The sequence below is a fragment of the Varanus komodoensis genome, unplaced genomic scaffold (assembly GCF_004798865.1).
Source record: "Varanus komodoensis strain SLA01 unplaced genomic scaffold, ASM479886v1 scaffold8, whole genome shotgun sequence".
In the NCBI taxonomy this organism is placed as follows: Eukaryota; Metazoa; Chordata; class Lepidosauria; order Squamata; family Varanidae; genus Varanus; species Varanus komodoensis.
The window spans coordinates 23463673-23488123 of NW_025336481.1; the positions used below are offsets into that span (position 1 = coordinate 23463673).

A 24451-nucleotide genomic window follows, 5' to 3' on the forward strand; every position below is an offset into this window, starting at 1 on the left:
CCATTTGCACACATGACAGACTACAGAGAAGTGGCTGTCTCATGGATGAGGTTTGGAAGAGTTATGAAAACCCTTTCTTTCCTCCATCATCATCATCACCACCAGCACCAGCACCACCTCTACACTGCCCCCTAGCCAAAGCTCTCTGGGTGATTATGAACATATCAACTCAAACTATTCAAAACTAGCAAGCTGGATCTACATAGTAATTTTAACAAGATCCCACTATGTGAAAAAGAAAAAACATTTCTAAGAGTATGGGCATTCAATAAATTAGATCAACCTGTAGGAAGCAAAATTTTTGTGTAGTTATCCTGGGGCGCCATCTCCTGGCCAGATGGAAGCACACAGAAATTTATCATGGAAATATTTGGGGTGATCTTAATCTTGTATTACTCCTCACAAATTCCAAGCATCTGCTGAATTATTTATTATTTATTCGTTTTAAATACTTATATTCCACAATATTTACCAAAAAAAAAAAGAAATACAAGATAGCTAGGAAAAACAAGGACTTCAGGTAACTTTTAAAAAGGTACAGCTCACACATCCCATTTCGAACATTTAAAATAATTTTAGAAGCCAGTATTTGACATCCAAGTTAAAACTAAACATAAAATATGAAGTAAGGCAAAATACAGGCAGGTTATGCATCTCAGGCATATTCCACACAACTTCTAATTATTATCCAGGTTTTCACCTGAATTATGAAACTTTAAAAATAGCTTCACTTAGAAATATATTAGTCCTCTTCCTTCATACAAAATGCCAAGCAAGCACTGGTTGCTGTAACAGGTAAATGCTTTAAAGAAAGTAGGATCAAACCCTTTCTAACTCCATAATAATATTTATGAAAACACATAAGATGACAAAGTTTCCTTGCAGCCCTCATCCCAAGGACAATTTTTTTCAATGGGATCCCATTAAACTGGCAATGCATTTATGTTTCTGGCAAAGAATTATAGCAAGGCAGTGTATATGTTCCTTTAAATTTATGTAGGGAAGAAAATTTCACTATTTATTAGTCTGATAAAATATCCAATTACCCAATCTCAAGTACACCAGGATGAAAGCAATAACTGAACAGGCCTCCATCTCCAGAAATTCCTTAGACTTGAGACTACTGTTGCATAATAAACTTACACACAGAAAGAAATGTGAGTACAATACTAGCAAAAATATCTTTTAAAACAACCTAAAGCTCAGTTGAAAGTTTAAAAATGGTTTTTACCAGCTGCCAAAAAAAGAAAGAGGCAAAGTGTTCACCAGGATAGGTGCTATTACAGATCAAGCCCTGCCGACAGGAGCCATTCACTGCACTGTTTGGGGGACATGGGATCTCAAGAACCCCAGATAATCACCAGGGAATAATAGAAGAGCAGCTATAGAAGAAAGTGTCCTTAAGGTACTTGGACTCCAAGTTATTTAGGTCTTCAGTGGCACATGGGTATGGTAATGGCCATAAGCCAGCCAAATGCAGAGGCTTATGGTCATCCAATGTAAACGGGAGGAGGGCAGAGACTCTTCATCTGCTTGTCCTCTCGCTCTGCATTTTCTGCTTAGACAGGCCTTTTAACCATCTAGTTGGAATGTTTTGGAGTGGGGGGATGAGGTTGGAGAAGTATCACAGTGGCTTATATCCTGGCCTTTCTAGTCTTCCCCTCCCTGCCTGCTTTCTCCCTCAGCTCCTGTTGCTTTTCCAACCTCAGAGAGCCATCCAGTGGTTCTTCCCATGGGTCTGTAAGGCAATGGCAGGGCAGAGTTCTAATTCCCAGATGTAGGCTGGAGTGCTGTATCCAACCTCAGATCTGAGAATCTGCAGTATCCTATGGTCCTCATAACCCGTTGTCCAGAGGCTATAGGGTAGTTCCCTAAAAGTAAAAACCAGCACCTTGACTTGAGCATAGAAACATATCAGAGAAAATCAAATGGAATACATACAACAGGGCTGGCCAGACTTGCTCAAAAGAAGATTAAATGACAGAAGTTTGACTTATGTATTATTTATGTTGACCAAACAGACCTTGCTACAAGTGACATATTGCAGACAAGACACAAAATTTTACTTGCTGCAAAGATATTATCCACAACAAACCCTTCCCCAAACCATGGAATAACAAGGCACCCAATCAGCTTGTCTAGTAAGAAGACGCTCTTTACTAATTATAGGTTACAGTTGCATTGCCCTTTTTAAATAAGTAGCCCAAGATGGTGTTCATGAACTACTGCCATTTTAGCATCACAGCAACCCTCTGAGGGAGGCTGAAGCCAAATGAAAGCATTCAAACCACCTTTGTGGTGTCTCCTGGCTATTTTGCAACACGGGCAACCTAAGAAGCACATCTTTGTCTTTCCAATATGCTCTGCCTGTCCCACCACTGTCTGCCTTGGTCGGCATCATTTCTCTAACAGCCTCTGCAAAGGTGAAACTGAGCTTTTTGCACTAGCTGCAGCTTTGGAAAGTTTTTTTTTTTAAATAAAGTTATAATGTATTACAGTCGTCCAGCAGAGAAGTCAGTCATGAATGACTGTGGAATGCTCAAGTGTCATATGGAAGGGTCATAATTGGCAGTCCAGCTAAATCTGGAATAGTCAGGCCTCCCCTGTGGTATTGTGGGGACAAGCAAATATGAGTTCACCATATCAAATGCATCCTTACAAGTTGCAGGCTTTGCACTGGATAATATATTATACCTTGCTTGAGATAACTGCAGGGCAGCAACATTTTGTGCCAAATGAAGTTTCCAGGCACTTTGTAAAGACAGTTCATGTGCAGAATACTAAAGTATGAATTACTGCGGCTGAGATTTCCTGTATCAGTCAAAGCTGGTAAAACATAACCTGAATATCTAAAAGCAGCACTGAAGAAAGTTGTAACAACAAGCTTCGAACCACGGGTTGTGTTCACAATCAGGGTTTGTTTGCTCTAGAACAAAGAAGATGCCTGCCTTATCTGGATTAAATTCCATCTGCTTTCCTACATCCAGCAACTCACAGCTGGATAAGGTGATGATTTAAGGTTTTCCCTGAAGTCCTAGGCAAAGGGTAGACAAAGCTAGGTGTCATCTGATTAAACTTCTCAGACCCAATCTCCAGGTGACTTCATTCTGTAGTTTCATTTACATGGTAAATAAATAGCAAATTAAACTATGGGGTGTGTGAAAGAATGGGGGGAGGGGAAGTGATTGATACTGACTACATACAAACTGCGTAACTTCAACATCAGTCGCTCCACCTGACTTTTATTTGTTTGTTTTTGCTTTATCAACTATCTTAGAAAATGCTCCAGAGAACTTGAATGCTGGCATGAGGTCAATGAGCTCAGAGAGCTTTTTTGGTTGATGGATGGCATATAAATTAAAAAAATAAATAAATGTAAATAGATTTGTTAAATATCTTTCAAGCCTTTCTATATACTGACTGGTCCACACATGACCTACCCAATCCTAAATTCAGGGGATCAGAGCTTCCCTGCAGAGCTTCTATACACAAACAGGAAAAAGTTCTTGCCATTCTTGTCAAGTGGCTCCTGGTTATCCAACAGTGCCAGCCACCCCTGAAGTACCTATGCAGAATTTGGAAGTAGCTGGCACTTCCTTCTTTCACTCCCTGCTATAATCACAACCTGCTTGTCATGACTTCCCTTTCCCCCTTTTTTCTTGTGATCAAAAACCCAGTTGGACAGCCACCTGATATGATCTCCATGTTGACAGCCACTAATAGCACCTTGGAAGTAACCAAGCAGCACCTGGGGGGACAGTGACTTCTTTTCTTAATTTTGTTTTAAGCAAAAAGTATTACATAAACATTAGGAGCAGAACTATGAAGGCCTAAAGGTAAACTATCAAGAGAAACCATAGGTGGGAGAGATCTTTGTACATTAAAAGGGCTATTTTAGCATTTCCCCCCACCCCACCCTGCTTTGCTCCTAATCTTTCCCTGTCCTTCCCCAAACTAGTTCACACATTCATGCACTTCTTGCACTTTCCCGAAACCACTTAATGCTCAGAAAGTTGCAAAAGTGTACACACACTTTTTCTAGGGGAAAGGAATTTTGACAACTAGCTGGGACCTTTTTAAAAGGGAGACCTGACAGGACAATCTGTGGTTTTGACTGCTTGTATTCCTATAGGATACGGTGGGATGCCTCAGGACCATTAATATTAGTGCAGGTTCTCTGGAACCCAATTAATTTAATGAGACAGAATAAAGAAAAGGAGAACATAGTATGAAATTGTGCTGAGGTATACATGTAGCCATTTGTAAAGACAGCTGGCTGCAATGACTTTGCTGAAGCAAAAGCTGCTACAGCAAAGTTCAGTTTGTATGTTTGACACATCAGCCTGATACATTTCTTATTTTTAAATAAGACTTCAAATCCTATTATGCATAACCAAAGAACAATAGAAAATTATGATGGATACATTCCTATTGCATTAGAATCTGTCTCCAGCTTATTCCCTAGGGTTATAATTAATTTAATTTACATGACAGACTGTTAATATGATAGAGGAACATAGCAGAAGATGACATTTTTCTTGTGCTCACAGAAGAAACAGGAATACATTCAAGTTTAAGAAAACAGAGCTTTATCAACAGAATACCTCTAGCTTTCTTGGTGAGTAAAGCCTCTTCTAAAGTTTCAAGGCAACCCTGGTTAATCTGGTCTTCTTATTGACAATATGTATTAAAAGCAGATAAAAGTTAACTTTCAAAGGGGCTGTTGGCAAAAAAAGAAAAAGCGAAGTAAAAGGGAAGATGTAAGAGCTCTCAGAAACTGAGTGAGGAGGGGCAGCCATTAGGCATGCTCCATACAAATCAGCATCAGAATGGGTGGTTACATTCATCTTATTCTTAGGTAGAAGAGGCAGGAAGATCTCTGGAAAATACAGCACCAATTCAATTACCCTACTTAGTGGGATTTCAGTAAGCAATCTGAAGCACCTCAATCATGCTCAATTGTTCAGCAGAATACTTAAAAAATACTGTGCAAGGCTATATATGAGCCGTCCCAAGGTTATATAGCAAGGGGACGGCATATAAAAAATTAAAATAAATAAATAAATATCTCTGTTCAAAAGTAAGTCCCACTGAGTTCAGTGGAGCTTGTTGCTGTTGCTATGTACCCTCAAGTCATCTCCAAATTCTGGTGAATTTCTGCCAAATGTCCTATTCATGACATCCCATCAAGGCTGTAGCTTCCTTTATGAAGTCAATCCATCTCTTATTTGGTCTTCCTTTTCCTCTTCTGCCTTCAATTTTCCCTAGTATGATGTGTCTAAAACACGACAGCCTCCATTTTGCCATTTCTGCTTCTAGGGAAAGCTCTAGGACCCACCCACTTGTTTGTCTTTCTGTCAGTCTAGGATATTCACAAAGCTGTCCTGCAGCACCATGTTTTGAACAAATCAATTTTCTTCCTGTTGGCTTTTTTTACTGTACAGCTTTTAAACTCAGGCACAGTGAATGGGAATACACTGGTGCGAATGATTTCAGCCTTGTTTTCCAGTGAAAGATCCTTACATGTGATGATCTTTTCTAGTTTCTTCATAGCTGCCCTTCCAAGTCTCAGTCTTCTAATTTCTTGGCTGCAGCGTTCCTTTGAAATGATGACTGAGCCAAAGTATACAAAATCTTTCACAAGTTCTTCATTGTTGATAGTAAAGTTCTGTAATTCTCTTGTGGTCAAGATTTTTGTTTTCTTAGTGTTTTCTTAGTGTTCAGCTGAAACACTGCTTTTGCACTTATTTCTTCCACTTTCAAAAGGAGCTGTTTCAATTCATTGCTGCTTTCTGCCAGTAATACAGTTATCATCTGCCTATCCATCAGTTTGCACTCCTTCTTCTGAAACCCATCCAGCTTTCCTTATACTTTCTGCATGCAGATTGAACAGATAGGAAGATAAAGTACACATTTGCCTGACACCTTTGCCAGTAAGAAACCATTCTGTTTCTCCATATTCTTGTCCGCTATGCAGGCTACTTACGCACAATCAAGTGCTGAGGCACCCCTATTAATTATTTAATAGCTAGTTAACTGTTTCCTAATTCTAATAGACAATTATCCATGATTTTTTAGAAGCAGCTAATTCTTTTCCAAACTACGAATAATACTAGGGCTCAAACCTCAGCAAGTCCTATGGGCTTTGCATGCATAAGGCCCTAGGTTCAGTCTACTAGGTTAGATGAACCAATTTTCTGACTCAGTATAAGCCAACTTTAAGCTTTTATTTATTTATTTAAATCTGATATATTAATAAGCATTTTGGGAGGTATCACATGGAGGATCCAAGTAAGAAATCCCTATACAAGAGGGAGGGGTCCATTGTTTCTTCATGCATATGAAGTTCTAGCGCTCACCGTTTTTACCTCCTTGTTGTTGCTGTTCAGCAGTCACTTCACTTTGCTGCAGATTTTGCACAGCCTTTTGCTCATAGCTGAGTAGCTATCCCAAACTATTTCAGTCCTTCAATTTATCTCAGAGAATTCCCTCCATGCAATTCCCTGTTATTAACTTTGACTATTAAGGGCATAATTCTGTGCTAAACAGAAAAAAGGCCTGTAGCTCCCAGAATGCTCCAGAAAGCATAGATGCTGAGACATGCTGAGAGTTGTAACCCTTGTCTCTTTAGCCTTGAATAGGATTGCACCTTAAATCCCAATAATGATTTCATCTCTATTCAGACACCTAAGGAATTCTAGAGAGATAGCTATTGATTCTTTTGCTTCTGTGTTAAAGCAGCACTAATAAAAATGTTGGGGAAACCACAATAGTAGGTAGGAAAACAGAGAATGGAATCAATAAATTAATTGGAAGTGTTTCAGGGTGGCATATATAACCAAAAATGTCTTGATAGGCTGCTCCATTTCCATAGGAACTTCAGCAACTCAAAAATGTTATTAATCCCTCCAAATAGTCTCCCTTGTCAAATTTTAAGTTGAGTATCACTATGTTTTTATTAGCCAAATTTAATGTTGCACACATAATCCCTGAAAGCTTACTAAAAAGCAAGGTATATTATTTACTTAAAAGTCTGATTGATTAAATAGGGCTTATGCCCAGATACATGCCTACAGGACTGCAGCCTAAATTGACTATGTTGTCGATCAAACAATAATACAGTACATACAAATGCTACTTTCTAAGGCCAGAAATATATATAACTTCATATATCATTACATATCTTAGACCCCAAAGAAACGTCTAGAGTAGGCAGTGGTTGCTGCTTCTGATTCCTCGCAACCCTACTACTGTGCCCTGGGGCTGTTAGCAAGATAGTTGCCTCAGCTGCTGGTTACAGGAGGCATCATCACTTGCACTTGCTCACCCTCGGTCTCCCTGGTGCTGCAGGAAATTTGTACTGTGTCCAATATTGAGCAGGGCTGTCTCCAAGAGAGTGCAGCTAACGTAGATACCATCACTCTCTAGGCAGCCCAGCAGGAAGGGGTGGATCTGTGGAGTGAGGAGGGCAGGGCCCTCATCCAAGGCATGTGTGAGCCGAAACTGACAGCCTCCACCCCCCCTTTAGGTCAGGGCATACGTAGGAACTCAGTGATACAGCTATGCCCGCTGCTACAACTTTATTGTTGGACTGCAACTCCCAGAATCCCCTACACAACATGGCTGGCAGGGGAAGCTTCTGGGAGTTGCGGTCTAACACATCTGGTAAGTACCCACCCGGTTGGGGAAAGCTGGCATAGCCCATGTATACGGAACATTCCAGATTTAAAAACGTGATTATCTCCTGATAAGGATGGAAAATACCATTATCCGAACTCTATAGGGTAGCCTTTGTCTCAAGCTGGTGCCTTCCAAATATTTCGCGACAGTTGCTAGCATTCCTGATCGTTGAGCATGCTGGTTGGGGCTGATAGGAGTCCAAGTCCCAAACATCTGGCCGGCACCAGATTGCGGAGGCAATCCTAGGACCGATTTCCAGAGGCCAATGATCTGACTATGCTGCACCTTGGTAGCAGCGGCTGCAGCGTGAGCAGGGTCAAGTCTTTTCAAACTTGCCGGAGGGAGCCTGCAAGGCGAGCTGCGCGAAAAACCAGACACGAAGGACGCTTGGTGCGGCAGACACTTTGTCCCAACTTCTGTAGCGGCGACTGACACAAGGAAAGCGTGGTCCGCCGGCTGCACGAGGACACCCCGCGGCAGGCGGGCGGGCGGGCGGGCGTGTGCGACAGAGAACCTGCCCGAGGGGGAGCAGCGGCGGCGCTGACGCCGCCGAGGGGGCGGCTGCATGCGACGCTGGAGAGCCCAAGGCGCACAAGATGGCGGCGGCAGCGGCTGCTGGCGAGTGGCGGTGGCGGCGGCGGCGGCGGGGACGACGGCTGCGCGAGGTACTGAGCAACTAACTGGGCTTCCCCGGCGGCGTGGCTCAAGCAGGTCGGGTGCAAGTCGGCGGGGTGACACACTCAGCCCACCGGAGGTAGAGGGGACCAGGTAGGGGCATTAGGGGGACGGGAAGATGCCCTGGGGAACCCGTTACTTCGAATTGCCTCGGCTGCCCTCGTTCCTAGGTCTGGATTTCGGTTTTGGCGCGTCTCCGAAGGAGCCGGGAAAGGGAACTTTTCTCACGCCCGCCCTGGGAAGTCCGCTAGCCCGTGTGCTGTCCCTTCGCTGGTAAAAGAGGAGTCTCCTGCTCTTGTGCTGATGCCCCCAAACAAGGGGGCGAAGCTGAATATCCCCGCTATTGAATCGCCACCCCTATGCACACCAAAAATACTTTATGTATAACGAATCAAGTGGAGACAGTCACTATGTTGTCTGCCTCTATAGGTTGAAACTTATTCTCGTTGCGTAGTCGTTTTGGCTTTGATGGGAGGGAAAGGCGTTAAAACTTTTTATATGTTAAAAAATGGATGTCTCTCTCTTCTACTTTGATCTCTGTAAGACTGGTGTGCTACACACAGAAAGCGGAAAGGTTTTTGTAGACTTGTTAAGTCTTCCATTGTCAGGGATATAACTTTTATCTTCCAAAGAAGGCACTTGTTGCATCTGAAGTAGGGTTCTGGTAATTTCTGAAAAATAAGGTTGTTGGATGAATTCCTCCATACACATGCACGTGCGCGCACACTTTTTATATGCACTTATTTTGGAAGTTAACACCTATTTTTCCTACTTAATCTGGAATACTTCCTGCTTTGGTGTGTTTGCTAACACAAATTAGGTAAACCTTGACTACACAATTAGGAAAAACCTGACTTTTTATACTGTTCTTTATCTATCTTGATTGAGAATACAAAGAACTGTAAATGTGTGTTAAGTGTGCTTGAATACCCATATGAAAGCTGTGGTTTCAAACACAATTTCTTGTAGATAAGATCTATTGGAATAAGTGAGTTTCACAATTAAATGTGTTCAGGATCAACAGCCTGTGGCTAAAGTGAGCACAGGAAATGTCTCTTAAATGTACTAGGATTTGAAGCATTTAGGTATATTATTTTCTAATATTGGAGAGTTGTCAGGGTAAGCAGCCAAGTGCATCCTTCAGGCCCCACACTTGGATTCTTTTGTTGAGTTTGAATAACTGACAATAAGATATACTCATTCCTTAGGGTTTGTGTGCATAAATCTAATTGAGTTTCAAAAGATAGGAGAGAGAGAAATCTCAGGAACAATGTGAACTAGGAGATTGTTAATAGGTCAGCAAGGGGCTACAATTAAATTTAAATTGGAATGAAACCAAATCTTGTATGTAGAAAGCCAGCCCATTATTTCCAGGATTTGAATGCATAGTTTGTTAAAAAAGATTATGTAGAGAGGAGTCATTCAAGGTATATCTTACTGAGAGTGGCAGTTAATGTGTTCTGATGAGAGAAGGTGGCAATAATGTAAGCCGCCCTGAGGCTCTGCAAAAAGGATGACATATAAATATTCTAAATAAAATAAAATAATACTAATAAATTCAAATGTTTGAATTTGAATATTTGAAATTAGTGGAGTTTGAAAGTACTTAGATTACTGTGGACTTATGACATGAGGCCTGCAGTATCCCTACAACTGTTAATCGTTGCATTAAAAAGCTTTTAGTTAGGTCTTGACCATATCACATAGATAGCCCACCCCTAGTTGACCTGACTGAGAGAAATTCTGCCAAACTGAAATGGGGCAGCACAAAGGGTGGAAATGGGAAAGGATCCATTAATCCATAAGCATGAGATTCTTCATAAGACACAAGGTCAGTAAATCAGTCTGCAAAAATTCTGTTGAAGTATAGGAAACAAATATTTGTTCATAGTTGGTTTGTTCAGAGAGAAGTGTTTTCACTTATATGCATCCAATGCCAATGGAATATTCTTTTCCTCATCTTTCATTTTAGTATAAGAACTTGTGGTTCAGAACTGAAGCAACTTTGTTTGAACTAGTGATATTGAAGGGTAAGACGGCAGGTGCTTCATAAGGCATAGTTGAAAACAAGCAAAAAGAGTTGAACAATGAATTTTGGGCTGACAGGTTGTGAAGGCTGTTCTAGCTTGCTTAGTGAGTCAGTTCACTAAAAGACTTGCTATATCTGTAAAAATACCCTTGCCTGCAACAAATCAATGGAACTCACAAGCCTAAAACAATCTTAAAATTCTCTCAACAGCTCTGAGCTGCTTTCTAGGAGAGCTGGAGAAAGTTGACAGGAAAGGGATGGGCTCCTTCAACATTTTCTCTTTCTCATTTTCTCCTATATAGTGGGGCAGTCTCAGGTGGGCTATTTGAACAAAATTTCTTCCCTGTGGTCTTTACAAGCCTGCCCTGTACTTGGAGCATCTTTGCCATAGCCCTCAAAAAGCAGCAGCAGCAAAGCCACAAGCACAAGGATTATTTTTAGATAGAAAGAGCAAAAAGAAAAGATTCAGGAGCCGGAACAAGAAATTGAAACTTGGAAGTTGTTTTTGGCCTCTTAAGGATTTTTGCAGAAAGAACCTTGCTTTCTTCTGGATACTCAGGCACAGGCTATTGATGTGCCAACTCTGCTGCTGGTCTCTCCACATAATTTGCAGTTGCACTCATACCAGCTAGTGTTCATACATGCAAGAGAGGGTTACTATGCGTGCACAATCTGTAGAGGGCTGGAAATCTAGCTTGGCCAATGAAGGTGGCAAATGAGCTTATCACAATGCAGAGAGCAGCAAACATGTAATTTAATGCAAGTAAAATTCACACCATAACTTTAAAGATGTGCTGTGATTTTTCCATTCTTTATTGTGGATGCTATGGTCAGGGCTTTCACATTTCCTTAGTCATATTTGGGCCTGGGCATCCTCTGATGTACCATTTTTCCTATTCCATTCAGTTAGTAGAATTGTCTTCCCATCTGTATTATGTTACTGGTGGGATAACCTGGCTGTAAAGATAAAGGAAACAGATATTTAGGAATTATTTTAAAATGCTAGTACTAATTTATGAGGAAATGAATCTCAGGCTTTACCATAAGAATGTGATATATTTGGTGGGTTTTTCCTGGATAAATAATTCCTTGACAATAGTTATGTTGTGACTTTGAGAAAGACTAGGCATTACATAATCAAATTAAATGATCTGAAATTTGTAAAACTGAATGCTGTTTTATATTTCATTAGCTCAATACTAGCCCCTATAAAGTTCTTGGGGGGAGTGATCCCCTAGGCAGTATTGGAGGGTCATAGGATAGTTTAGATTCCCTGATATGAGGCTGGTGACAGGACTCCAACTTTAGAGGGGGAAATCAGGGGTCTGCCCCCCTTGCAACCAGTGTGCTCATTTGTAAAAATAATTAAAGTATTGATTGATATTAGTAGGCATTGGAAATTTCTGACAGTTGCCCAGCCTGTGTTTTTTATAAGGGGTATTAAAATGCAGTTTCTTTCTAATATTTTAAAGGTATTAAAATATACTTTCATGTTCTGAATATTTTGTGATGAATACGACAAAAAAGGAATGAAATTCTTGCTGTTGAATTTTACCTTTCATTAGTGAAGTATGGAAAACTGCTGAAACTAAACTGAAATAAATCAGGATTGTTTAAATGAGTGATAAAAAATTTAATATACTCAGATCACCAGTAAACCTTGACGTGCAGGATTATGCTTGTACTTGAATAATTTTTAAATGAGATTCCCTTTTTTTAAAGCCAGGAACACACAGCTAATTTCTCTGAGAGCTACTGTTATATTTCTCTTAAACTTAAGAGGAAGTGTATATATTTCTGTTGAATTGCAGGGAAGCATTTTCATCATATCTTAAATACACAAAAATTTTGTTTACTCATTCTTTAGTAGATCTTCCCTAAAAGGAACGTAAACTATTTGGTGGTGCTTAGTTAACAAAAGAAGCTGACCAAACAGAAAAGGGCAGGGCACACAATACAAAAAGAGGTTTATAAAATTATGGATTGTGTAGAGAGAGAATTTCTTCCTCATTCAAAATGTCTAACCATGTGGTCATGCTGTGAAATTGATTGGCAGGACAAATACTTCTCACAGTATATAATGAACTTGTGAGAATTTATTATAATGATGTCTATTACCTGATATGGCTTTTTAAAAATTTGTTTGGGTTGATGGAGGAGAGGCATGTCAACATATAATTAAACCTCCAGGTTGAGAGGTACTATACCGTTTAGCACTAGATGCTAGGGTCAATCTATAAGAGAGAGCTGTTGCTTTCTAGTCCTACTAGTAAATTCCCAGAGGCATTTTGCTGCTTCCTGTTGGAAACAATGCTACCCAAGGTAGTCTCTTTGTCTATCGAGGTTTTTCCTCTAGCAAGGTTTTTCTTAGTTTCTGCTTTAAGCACAGCAGCTATCAAGGTGGTGTACAGTAACAGATACACAATACACCTCTTATCAAAGCACGTTATACTTGTAAAACTGGTAATAGGTTTAACTTATCAAACAGTTTTTCAGGTTAAAGTGCATTGATTCATGTATGTTCATTTCACGGGCCTTTCTTGCAGCACCATAATATGTAGTAATATAAACATAGTATTTGGTGATGTTATGAACAATCTTTAAGCATTGGGCCATGAGTTTCTAAACTGAAGTCTGCTTCAAACTGATTGCTTTAGATAAGTTATGGCAAATTTTCAAATGTGTATAACAGAAAATACTTGGGACAATTAACCTTTTCAGTATATGACTTTAAGAAGTCATATCACTATCTTCATATCTTCAGCTATAGTTTGGAGATGTGTTATTCTTCAAGTCCTCACATGCTTTCTATCATAACTCCCGCTGTGCTGCAAATGAAGACACAATCCAGTGAGAGCCAGTGTAGTGCACTGGTTAAGAGACTTGGGAGGTCTGAGTTTTAGTCCCCACTCAGCCATGGAGGTAACTGGACGACTTTGGGCCATTCACAGACACTCATCCTAATCTACCTTACAGGGTTGTTGTAGTAAGGATGGGTTTGAGAGGAGAAGGAAAAGTACTTCCTGACAGTTAGGATCCCTAGGGCCTGTCATGGGAGGTGGTTGAAGCCCCATTGGTGAGGGTGTTCAAGGATAGGCTGGACATGCACATGGTAGGCAAGTCATGAGTAGAGCCAGCAGGAGCGGAGGGGGGGGGGTCAGAATAGATGACCTGGGGGACCCCTACTGACTCACTCTTTTTATGAATTCCTTAGGGGAAAAATGGAATAACCATAGAATAAATAAACTGCAGAAGAGGCCATTGCTCATAAAAAACAGAAAACATTGCTAGAAAGAGGCTGAGCACTTAAAGAATATGCAAAGCTGCCACTGCATTTGGATGTAGATGACATTTGTGTGAGCCAGTGCCTCCGCATGAGCAGTTTATAAAAGTGTATTGCCATTCTCCTGATGATAGCAATTAACATTACATAGCTGCAGTCCCATTCTGTGGGAAGCAAGCAGGACAGAAGCTGCCTTGATGCCATCTTCCTGAGTCACAAAACTTTCCCATTTATGTGAGCAAAATCTACCTGAACTAATTATATTACCCTTCTAGTTAACCCTGATGTCCTGTATGAAGTATTTGAAGTGCCTCCTTCTCTTTTAACTAGTATGTGTCTTCAAAAAGCCTCTTGCATGATCCTCATGTGCAACATAAAGGTCTTACTTTAAGTGTTGTAACAGCTCTGCAGGTGATGGCTGGCAACCCAACACAGGAGAAGGGGTTATATTCCATTACTAAAGCAACAAGCCCTCTTCTGTTAGTGTTAGATCTTTACATGTGATTCTGTGCTTTGTTGGCACTAAAAATGCACTTTTGGCTAAAAAAACAGGCATCTCTAAGGCACGCATCTTATAATGATTGTGTAAATAACCGTAAGTACTTGAAGAACCTTGTCCTTGAGAGTCCTTTTTTGGGAAATTCTGAAGTGGAATTTGTTTATCAAGTACTAATATGAAAGATGGTACTGCTATAATCTAAACCTGTATTACTGGTATGTCTGAATCTTAACATTGGGTACTTTAATCTTGGCTAATTTGTGTTCCTTGAAGCTACCATCTGAAACTTTGGAGAACAAAGATTGGATCTGAATAGCTGGATTGATTAACTACAATTGAAGAAAGAGATTTGCTTATTGGGAAGTATAGATATAGAATGAATAAATAAAAATGATAATATTTAAAATAAGCATTATTAGTGAGCAAACGTATAATGTATTCCACAGAGTCTAACATAGCAAATGAAACTAATCTTTTTTTCTGCTTTCAGGTCAAAATGAAAAGACTCGAGAATTGTTTGGATGATGCATTTCTGTAGTATTTTGTCAGCATTGTAGTATTGACAATGGATAAGTGTAAACATATAGGACGGCTGCGGCTTGCCCAGGACCATTCCATTGTGAATCCTCACAAATGGCATTGCATGGTTTGCAATACTACAGAATCGGTATGGGCCTGCCTAGGTTGCTCACATGTTGCTTGTGGAAGATACATCGAGGAACATGCACTAAAGCACTTTCAGGAAAGCAGTCATCCAGTTGCATTGGAAGTGAATGAGTTGTATGTTTTCTGCTACCTTTGTGATGACTATGTTCTTAATGATAATGCAACTGGTGACATAAAACTCTTGCGAAGTACACTAAGTGCAATCAGGAGTCAAAATTATGGCTGTACTACTCGTAGTGGCAGGACTTTGCGATCAATGGGCACAAGTGATGATCTTTCACATAATAATGCACAAGCCTTGCTTCGTAATCAAGATCGTATGTTCACAGCTCTGTGGCACAGGAGGCATGCATTAATGGGCAAAGTGTTTAGATCTTGGTTTGAACTAACACCAAGTGGAAAGAGGATTTTAGAAGAAGAGAAACTAAGGGAACAGGCAGAAGAAAGAAGGATCAATGCTAAGAAGAAACGAGAAGAGCGGAAGCGCCAGTTGAAGGAAGAAATGGAAAAAATGCCCCCAAGGAAGAGCTTTCGCTTGCAAAATCAAAAAGAATCCTCAAAGATTCCACTATATGCACTAAAAATGCCACAACATTTGGATACTGCTGTTGATCTAAAAGTAGCGGCTACCTCAAATGAAGTAAAATTAAAAAAAAATAATGACTCTCCGGTTAAACGAAGACCTACTGTGACTCCTGGTGTAACAGGATTACGAAACTTGGGAAATACATGTTATATGAATTCTATTCTTCAGGTATTGAGTCACTTGCTCATATTTAGAGAATGTTTTTTGAAGCTTGATTTGAACCAAACTCAAGAGTTGTTAGCAGCTGCAGCCAATGGAAAAACAAGATCTTCTTCTAAACATCATACATTAACTGGCCCTGTTTTTCATGTGAATGAAAGCCACATGAAGGAGAAGACATCTTCTGTAAGGCGATCCAGCGTGTCATCAGGCCTAAGTGGTGGAGCATCACACAGTAGAAATATGGAACTTATTCAGCCTAAGGAGCCAAGCTCAAAGTACATTTCTCTTTGTCATGAACTACATACTTTGTTCCAAGTCATGTGGTCTGGCAAGTGGGCTTTAGTGTCCCCTTTTGCAATGCTCCATTCTGTCTGGAGATTAATCCCAGCCTTTCGTGGTTATGCCCAACAAGATGCTCAGGAATTTCTCTGTGAACTTTTGGATAAAGTGCAGCAGGAACTGGAGACAGCTAGGACAAAATGTCCAGCCCTTATTCCCACTTCTCAAAGGAAACTCATTAAGCAGGTTTTGAATGTGGTCAATACTATTTTTCATGGACAGCTTTTAAGTCAGGTATGTTATGTGTGACCAGAAATCTATGTAATTATTTAAAGATTGAAGTGAAAATACTATAAATTAATGAGTTGATAGTAGTATTTAAGAAATAATTTTAAAAGAAATTCAATGTTGTGTAGGTATCTTGTAAGTTGAATATAAGCATTTGACTCAGAATCTTGGTCTGTCTAGATCAGGTGTTTTATGCTGGATGGAAGTGCCATATAAAGATCTTTAACAGTGATCTTTTCCAGTCCTGCTACCTGAGATCTACCTCACCATCCAGCCTATGCCATAATGTTACCAGAGGAGTCCCTTCTTAGAATTCCACTATTGGGAGAAGAGCTTTACAAAGAAAGGGGCTTCTTTGAGGGTAGTGCCCCAACTCTAGAATGCCTTCATAAGGGAGGTATGATTGGCTAAACTTTTCTCTTTGATATTAGGTTAAAATGGGTTTTTTTTGCCCAATCATTTTACATGTCTTTCACTAGTTGAATAATTTTGTGCTACTTGGTTTTATTGTACCAGTATCTACATTTTTATTGTAATTGTTATTCTCAATAGGGATTCTCAATAGATGAAGGTCCATTTTAGAGTTTTAATAAATATTTATTAGCTGCTCTGAAAATGTTTTAATGACATATAAAAATAGAATTTCATAACAAACATAAGACATACTAAAGCAGAGAAAATGATACAGCAACACTTATAGCTTTTGAATTTTTTAAAAAAGGCTGGGTGAATTAAAATGTGTTGCTTTCAGTGAAATGGAAATTTAAACATATTAATAAAATTGTTTAATAAATATATTGATGTCATTACTTCTGTAGAATAGCTGTCAAATCAGTACAGCTTAAAACGATTAAACAAGCCAGAACTGTGGATAGTAACGGTAAAAAATACTGCTTTTATGGCAATTGTAACTATAGGTTTATTTCATGTGGGCAAGAAATCATTAGAGGCTAGAGGCTGGATTATAGTAAGCAAGGGTGTATCTCCATTCCTCTTCAAGAGAACATACTGATTATGACATGGACATATCAGGATGATAAGCCATAAGCTTACATGCACTGTTATAAATTAATATCTTCTGATGTTTGGCCTTTTGCTTCCATGTGTGACAGCAAGATATAAATCATGCTAGAGAAATTAGTATTTTTTTACAATCTACTTCATTTTTTATTCTACATATTGATAAAACTAAAAAGCATATTAAGACAATTGTAATGTACTACATGGAAAAGGCAAGTATAAGACTCCTAGTATAAGCTACAAATCTTTTAGTACCTTATACCACACAACTTGGTGTAGTTTGTTGTGACCTGAGACACAAATATTAGGGTAGCCATGAAGCTAACTGGGTGAATCTGGGCCAGTCATAGACTTTCAACTCAACCTAACTCACAGGAATGTTCTGAGGAGAAAATTGAGGTATGAAAGGCACTCTGGGTTCTTCACAAGAGGAAAAAAGGCAGGATGTAAATACAATTTAGTAGTAGTAGTAGTAGTAGTAGTAGTAGTAGTAGTAGTAATATAATATAGTAACTGTGAACTGGAACAGGAAGGGTTTTCAGGTCAAAGGGGATCTAAATTTCTATTACTGAATTGGGATGTTTGCATAATGCATTCCAGCAGACTTAGGTTGCTACAGATGTTGTGGTGTTTCTATTTCTTACTGAGTGAAATCTCTTCATTATAATGCACCTGTATTTGATATTGTGCTAAATAGGAAAAGTACTCTTCTTTTCTTGTCAGTTGGTTGCTTTAATCTTAAGGAAATAAGAATTACTCATAACACTGCTTGCACTTTTATCCACAATTCATTTACTCCAGAGTATTTCTTCAGGGCACAATAGTTCCTGTCCATGTATTTTATGTTGCACCACAAAATTGCAAGAAATGTAGAAAGTTAAGGAGTGTGAAGAATTAAGGAATCCATGGAGTGATTTACCTTGTGGAATCAGATCCTCGCATAGTGGCAACCATCAGTGATTTCCTCAAATTAATTGCATTATTTACACTGAAGCAGCTCTTTGCCAGTTGATCTAGCAAAAAGTGTTTTCCTGAACTGGCAATATAGCTTGCATTTAGGTGATGCATGATGCTGCTGTATATTTTTATTTTCAGAAGAACCCAGCACTGAATAACTTAGGGCAATAGTCGGCAAAAAATAGAATATCTTAATTTTGAACTTCAGGTCTCAGCATCTCTGACTGTTGACCATACTGCTAAAGGCTTCTGGGAGTTGAAGTCAAAAACCTTCAGAACTAGCTTTGGCTGACTACTTTTTTAGGGATAGCCTTTTCTCATACCTTCCTCCTAACATGAAACAGCTCTTCTCTGTGTCCCCACTATGATGGAACTGCAATTGAAGGGGAAAGAGCTACAGTCAACTCTGTGCCTGTAGCCAAGTGGTGGGTTTCTGTGTCTCAAAAGGCTGGGTGGACACCCTGCTTAAAGCATTTTTCTGCATGGCATTTTAGGCAGATATTGTATTAGCTAAGTAAGAGTGAGTATTCAGTGCCTTTATTTTATTTGTTGCCATCTTTCTGCTTTTAGTGTTGGGAGTATTTTGTTAAAAGCAGGGTGGGGGGTGTCATGATTGATTCTGCTTGTTGTTTTATAAACAGTTTTATACTATAGTTACTCTGAAGTGCATCTACTCTTTACTGTAGTCAAAATTTGAGGTTTAAGTATATCAAATATTTTGAAGTTTGACTCTCAGAAGCCCCTGCTTACATAGCAAATGGTAAAAATGCTGGAAATTGAAGGCCAAAACCCCTGGAGAGAAATTTTGCCAAAGCAGTTAACAAATCTTTTAATAAATAATAGCTGTATCTAATAGTGAACTTGGTGCTCCCATGCCAGTCAGCAGGAAAGAGGGCCATTCACAAAGTAGATGGGGGGTATTCTTGCATATTTTAGTAACTTTTCAGATTTGCCTTGTGCATAGTACTTTAAAACAACTTTAGATATGTTCCTAGCAAAGACATGTTCATTGCATTTATATAAAATGAAAGCTTTATTTCTACTCTCAACATACGTTATTTCATTATATGAAAGTATTTGCCTTGGTCTAGAAAATGTTGATCTCTTATATTTTTTTACATTTTAAGGAAAAAGTTTGTCACTGTATTAATGACATGATGATGGGTTAGCAAGCATTTATTTTTAAATAGAGTTAAATTTAACACCTATCAAGTAGAAAATAAGAACAGCATGATAACTGTGAGGTTGGTAAGGCTGAGAAAAAGGTCTCTTTTTTCTATTATTGGAATAGGTTTTTTTAGAATTAAATCCTATTTAAAAGCTCTTTTCAGTAACTGTGGGGAAACATGTAAGGGAAAGCAGTTGTAACCAGCCCTTAGGACATGTTTGTTTCTTCATACTAATGATAATGGTGGAAATGAAAGATAACAAAGAACTCACTGATCTGTAACCCTGTATAAATTACAGTGGCTTGTATTACTCAATACTTTATAGTTTTGATTTAGGGTTGAAATTGGTCTACTGGTTCTTATTTTCAAGATAAAGTTGAAGATACTTCACTATGAAAGAGGAAGTAACTAGTTTTCCTAGTATCTATGATACAGATCAGGTTGCTACTTTTCTTAACTTATCGGGAGGGAACAGAGTTGGAGTACTGGAGACACTAATTTGATAATTTGTCTTTGCAGGTAACATGCCTTGCATGTGATAATAAATCAAATACTATAGAACCCTTCTGGGACTTGTCACTGGAATTTCCTGAGAGATATCACTGCAATGGGAAGGAAACAACCTGTCAGCATCCATGCTTGTTGACAGAAATGTTGGCCAAATTTACAGAAACAGAAGCCTTGGAAGGAAAGATATATGCTTGCGATCAGTGCAACAGTGAGTAAAGGCAGTATGTATGTACTTTCACATCTGACTAGCATGTAGTATGTAAAGTAGCTCACATTAAAAATATACCTGATGTCCAGTACATTTATAATACAATAGGCTATGAACAGTACCTGAGCTCACATTATTCCATGTTTCAGGTAAAGGAGAGCTCAATAAATGAAGTATCTATTATATTAGTGCATTAACCATTCCTCACTAGGGCTGTACATTTTGCATATTCACCAGTGTGTAAAATCATACAGGAGAGTGGAGTGGATGTGTTCAGTCTGGCCTATGGAATCTTGCGTACCGTCCACAAGCCACTTCTCCCAAGCCTTGTCTTCTGGTCTGAAAGTATGAAGAAGCAGCTAGAGAGCGAAATGCCTTCCTTTGTAATTGAAGATTACCTGGATATTCTACAGACTCAGCTGAGGCGTGCAGGAGCAGTTTCTACAGGCCTCAGTTTGAGACCCTTTCTCTGTTTCTCATACCCTAATAGGAGGTAAGGGGTGTGGGAAGGAGTTGACTGACTTCACAGGAGTCAGCTAGTTAGGAACTAGTTCTGCAAGCACTGAGTCCCTTCATCTGTATAGAAAGGGATCCAGAGAGGGGGAGACAGAGGGTGTAACAGCCAGATAGTATCATAGGAAGGGGGCTTTGAGGCATCAGCCCTTGATTCCTGGCCTGTTAGCTTGATCTCAGCATACAGTTGGGAGCCAAAACCAAAATAGTTTGCCCACCCTGCTTTATAGTCTAGATTTATTATAAATGTTCTATTAGTCAAAGTAATCTTTGCAGGATAATTCCACAATGATTACCTGCTAAAATGACTCTACACACAATGATTTGTATAAACTATAGGCATATAATAAATTATGTTTACTTACTTAACAATTTGAGTACTTGATCTATTATGAATTTCTGTGGGGGATCTTTTTACAGCAAAACGAAGAAAGTTTTCTTCTAAGCCTATTATACTCACAGAAGCACAGAAGCAGCTTATGGTATGCCGACTACCTCAAGTTTTGAGATTACACCTTAAACGGTTCAGGTAAAATAGTAAACTACCTGTTTTGTAGGATATTAATGTGGGCTGGCAACTTTGTTTCAAAAAATTTTACATCTCTGTGTGTGAGATCTATAGTTCGGCATGAAAAATGTTTATTGAGATTCCAGCAAAACTGTGTACTCTATGGTGTGTCTATTAGTTATATAATAATGTAATTAGGGAATGGAATTGGTAATTATGCTTTTTGTAGTGATGCAACTGGTATGGATGTTGTGAAATGTTTTGAATACTTTTAACTGCTCAAGGAACAATGCTACTAGTATCTTAATGTTAGCAGTTTAACTTCTAGGAAGGGACACTAAGCTGTCATTTTTACTAGAATTAAGAGCTCATGTAAGAATTTCAGATTAATTGATCTAGAAGAACCTTTAGCCCTCTTGATGTTGGACTCCAGCTTCCATCAGCTGCAGCCAACAGGACAAACAGCTAAGGACAATTGGAGCTGGTGCAACATGTGGAAGTCCACAAGTTCTCCATCCTGCATTAGTGACACAAAGAACACTGTGAAAAAGAATAAAATGTTGAGTGAAAAGATGTTGCAAGAAGTATAGAATCCATAGGCAAGACAGGCAGAGCGGACAAGGGAGCAATATTCAGGAATATGAGGATATGAGAACTGAGGAAAGTGGTAGGTACCAAAGCAGCCTTCCCCAACCAGGCAGCCTCCAGTAGGGCTGGACTACAGGTTCCCTAATTCTTAGACAGGCAGTATGGCTAACATATCTGGAGGGTACCAGGTTAGGAAAGGCTGTACTGAAGATGCCATAAAGGACAATGACTTAGGGCATGATGATCCAGTAGGCTACATGATTTTTATGGGTGCAGAGTGATGAAGGGGAGCATAACTGACTGGACCGTATACAGATGCTGTGATAACTAACTAGACTTAAACAATGAAAGTGAAGTGGGGGACAAAACCCACATCAAAGCAATAATAGCTGTCAATGTTTGGCAGTAAAGGAGTTGTTGAGTGAAGAAGCATTGCTTTGAATGAACTGCCCAAATTTATCATGGAGGGGGCAGTTGAAGCAGAGCAGAACCCTGAACTCTGGGTAACTTTCCATTGCAGAACATAAAAAATTAACTTGATGGGCGGGACAGAAAGGAAAACTACTTGTAGAAGGGGAAGAATAACAAGACAATCCTTCGGGTATTTGAAGTGTGCCGTCACACATAAGAGGGGACAAATACTTGTACTAAATCTAAGCTACAGGAGAGCAGATTTTGATTGAACCTAAGGAGAAACCTCTCGGTGGTAAGAACAGTTTGACAACCAGCCCAGACATCATAGCGGTGGTGTGGGTCTTTGTGCAGAGCCTAGTCAGTCATTTGTTCTATACATCTGGATTTCCTGTACTAAGCAGTGGTCTAGCTTTAGATGACTTACATAGCATATTCCAAATATTCAGCAACTGCTGCCACTGGGAGCACTTCAAAATATAGAAAGGAAATTGAAGTTTTAAACCTTCATTACAGTAAAGATACTTTCAAACTAGAAAAGGAACTAGAAAAATCATTTAAGAATTGCATTTTCTTTTTTCTTCCCTAAGATGGTCAGGGCGTAATCACCGTGAGAAGATTGGTGTGCATGTCAGTTTTGACCAGATGCTAAACATGGAACCCTATTGCTGCAGAGAATCTCTAAAGTCTCTTGTACCCGATTGCTTTATCTATGACTTGTCTGCTGTTGTGATGCATCATGGAAAAGGATTCGGTTCGGGACACTACACTGCCTATTGCTACAATTCAGATGGAGGTACAAACAAGAAATGTAAAATTCAATTTTAAGCTTTGCATATATTAGAAATTAAAACTTTTAGAGATGAATTTGTCATAAACAGCCTTTCCAAAATCCCAAGACAGTCTTAATTGGAGGAATCTTTTAAACTGTAGGAAATGCCATCCTGAAAGCTCAGTCATACATGTAATTCAATAATACCAATTGTTCTGCATATAAAATCCTTCATTTTTTTAAAGATAAGCTGTGTTCATTCTGCAATGTCACTAAATTTTAATAAAATATTGTGATCTTTGATATTAACAGGTAAGTGTTGTGATGAATTTACAAGACTCTGCTTTTCTATTCTAGGAGTATGGGTACACTGCAATGATTCCAAGCTCAACATGTGCACTATGGAAGAAGTATGCAAGGCACAGGCCTACATTTTGTTTTATACCCAACGAATTACTCAGGCAAAAGGGCATTGTAGAGTATCAGGTCTTGACTCACCGTCTGGAAAACAGCCAAATACTGAAGTTAATTGTTCCAGTGTAGACAGTACCAGTGAAGCCAAAGCCAGTTTACTGAGCGCAGTTCAAGTATGAATTGGCACTTGTACATGTATTGATACAAGTGCAGTATTGTACTAAATTTGTCTTGTGAAATTGTATGTGTTCAAACCTTTTTGTACTTGTTAAAATACATTTTGGAAAAGGTTTAGTATAAATACATTACTGATGGTACAGAACTTCCTACTTTACTAGAAGATTGTATAGTTTTTTAAAAAAAAGAAAATTGCCATTTGAATTTTAAAATCTTACCTCAAGCTGTTTTTCAGCATTTTTATATTCTAGTGTAGAAATATAGGTGAGGAATTTTGGTGGGCAACTTGTGTAATTCTATTTTTTTATTAAAATGTGCATTTTATACCACATTTCTGGCAGTACTATTGACTTTGTCTGCAGGAGTCTCTCTTGTTCCCACAGAATTAAAAAAATGCTCACAGATGTATACATATTTGTCCATCTCTACTTGAAATTCACCTTCCCTTCAGCTGAAGAATCCTCTTGAGAGTAAAATATAATTCGTAACTACTTAGTAAAATATAATTACTTGACCATATGATCAGTAACAAAATGAACAAAAGTAGCAGAAGATCAATGTCATTTTCATGATCCCAAGGGCTTATGCTGTTCCATTGATCCAGTCAGGCTGTTGTACGAGATGGCATCTGGGCACAAGGCAGTTTAAACATTACAAATGCTAGTCTAAATAGAGCTGATAAGTCTATTTGAAGGACCAGGTGGCCTGATACTATGCAGATGATTTGGACCTAGGCAACACAGTGAATAGTAACTGATTAGAAAGTTGTAGTTCAAAACATCTGGATAGCACAGGTTGCCTATCCTGTTTCTAGTAGCTACGCGCACTAATATTTGTACTTATTCAAATTGGCCTGCCTAAAACCAAAGCTACATTTCTATCTCCTTTTGCCTCCCCCAGAATATAGTGAGTTGATTCCAGAATTGGGTTTCCACAAGAGGAAGGGCTCTACATGTAGAAGTACACTCTAGTATTTTTTTTACTTCCCTACACCACAGTTCCCCCATTTTGTAGGTGGAATTTTCAGGGCAGGGCAGTGGCTGCCATGGAAAAGGAC

The 24451-nt window shown here is 39.1% G+C and overlaps 1 protein-coding gene and 1 long non-coding RNA gene across 5 annotated transcripts in view; one reads left to right on the forward strand and one right to left on the reverse strand.

Annotated features, from left to right (window-relative positions):
* LOC123036360 overlaps positions 1-8149 on the reverse strand; it is a 39637-nt gene extending 31488 nt beyond the window's left edge. Inside the window, exon 1 of the long non-coding RNA XR_006417122.1 lies at positions 7765-8149. This is a non-coding gene — a long non-coding RNA (uncharacterized LOC123036360). The remainder of the gene's footprint in view (positions 1-7764) is intronic.
* Positions 7615-23725, forward strand: USP44 (ubiquitin specific peptidase 44). Of its 4 annotated transcripts, none has more exons than XM_044455543.1 (6): positions 7615-7665; positions 14657-16153; positions 19813-20011; positions 20945-21053; positions 22622-22827; positions 23161-23725. In XM_044455543.1, exons 2-6 carry the CDS (start codon positions 14732-14734, stop codon positions 23394-23396), a joined length of 2172 nt encoding a protein of 723 aa, XP_044311478.1. In that variant the 5' UTR covers positions 7615-7665; positions 14657-14731; the 3' UTR covers positions 23397-23725. The 4 variants fall into 4 exon arrangements, with proteins under 4 accessions (XP_044311478.1, XP_044311475.1, XP_044311477.1 ...); XM_044455540.1 differs by lacking the exon at positions 7615-7665 and adding an exon at positions 8253-8345; XM_044455542.1 differs by lacking the exon at positions 7615-7665 and adding an exon at positions 8348-8448.
* The last annotated feature ends 726 nt before the right edge of the window (positions 23726-24451 follow it).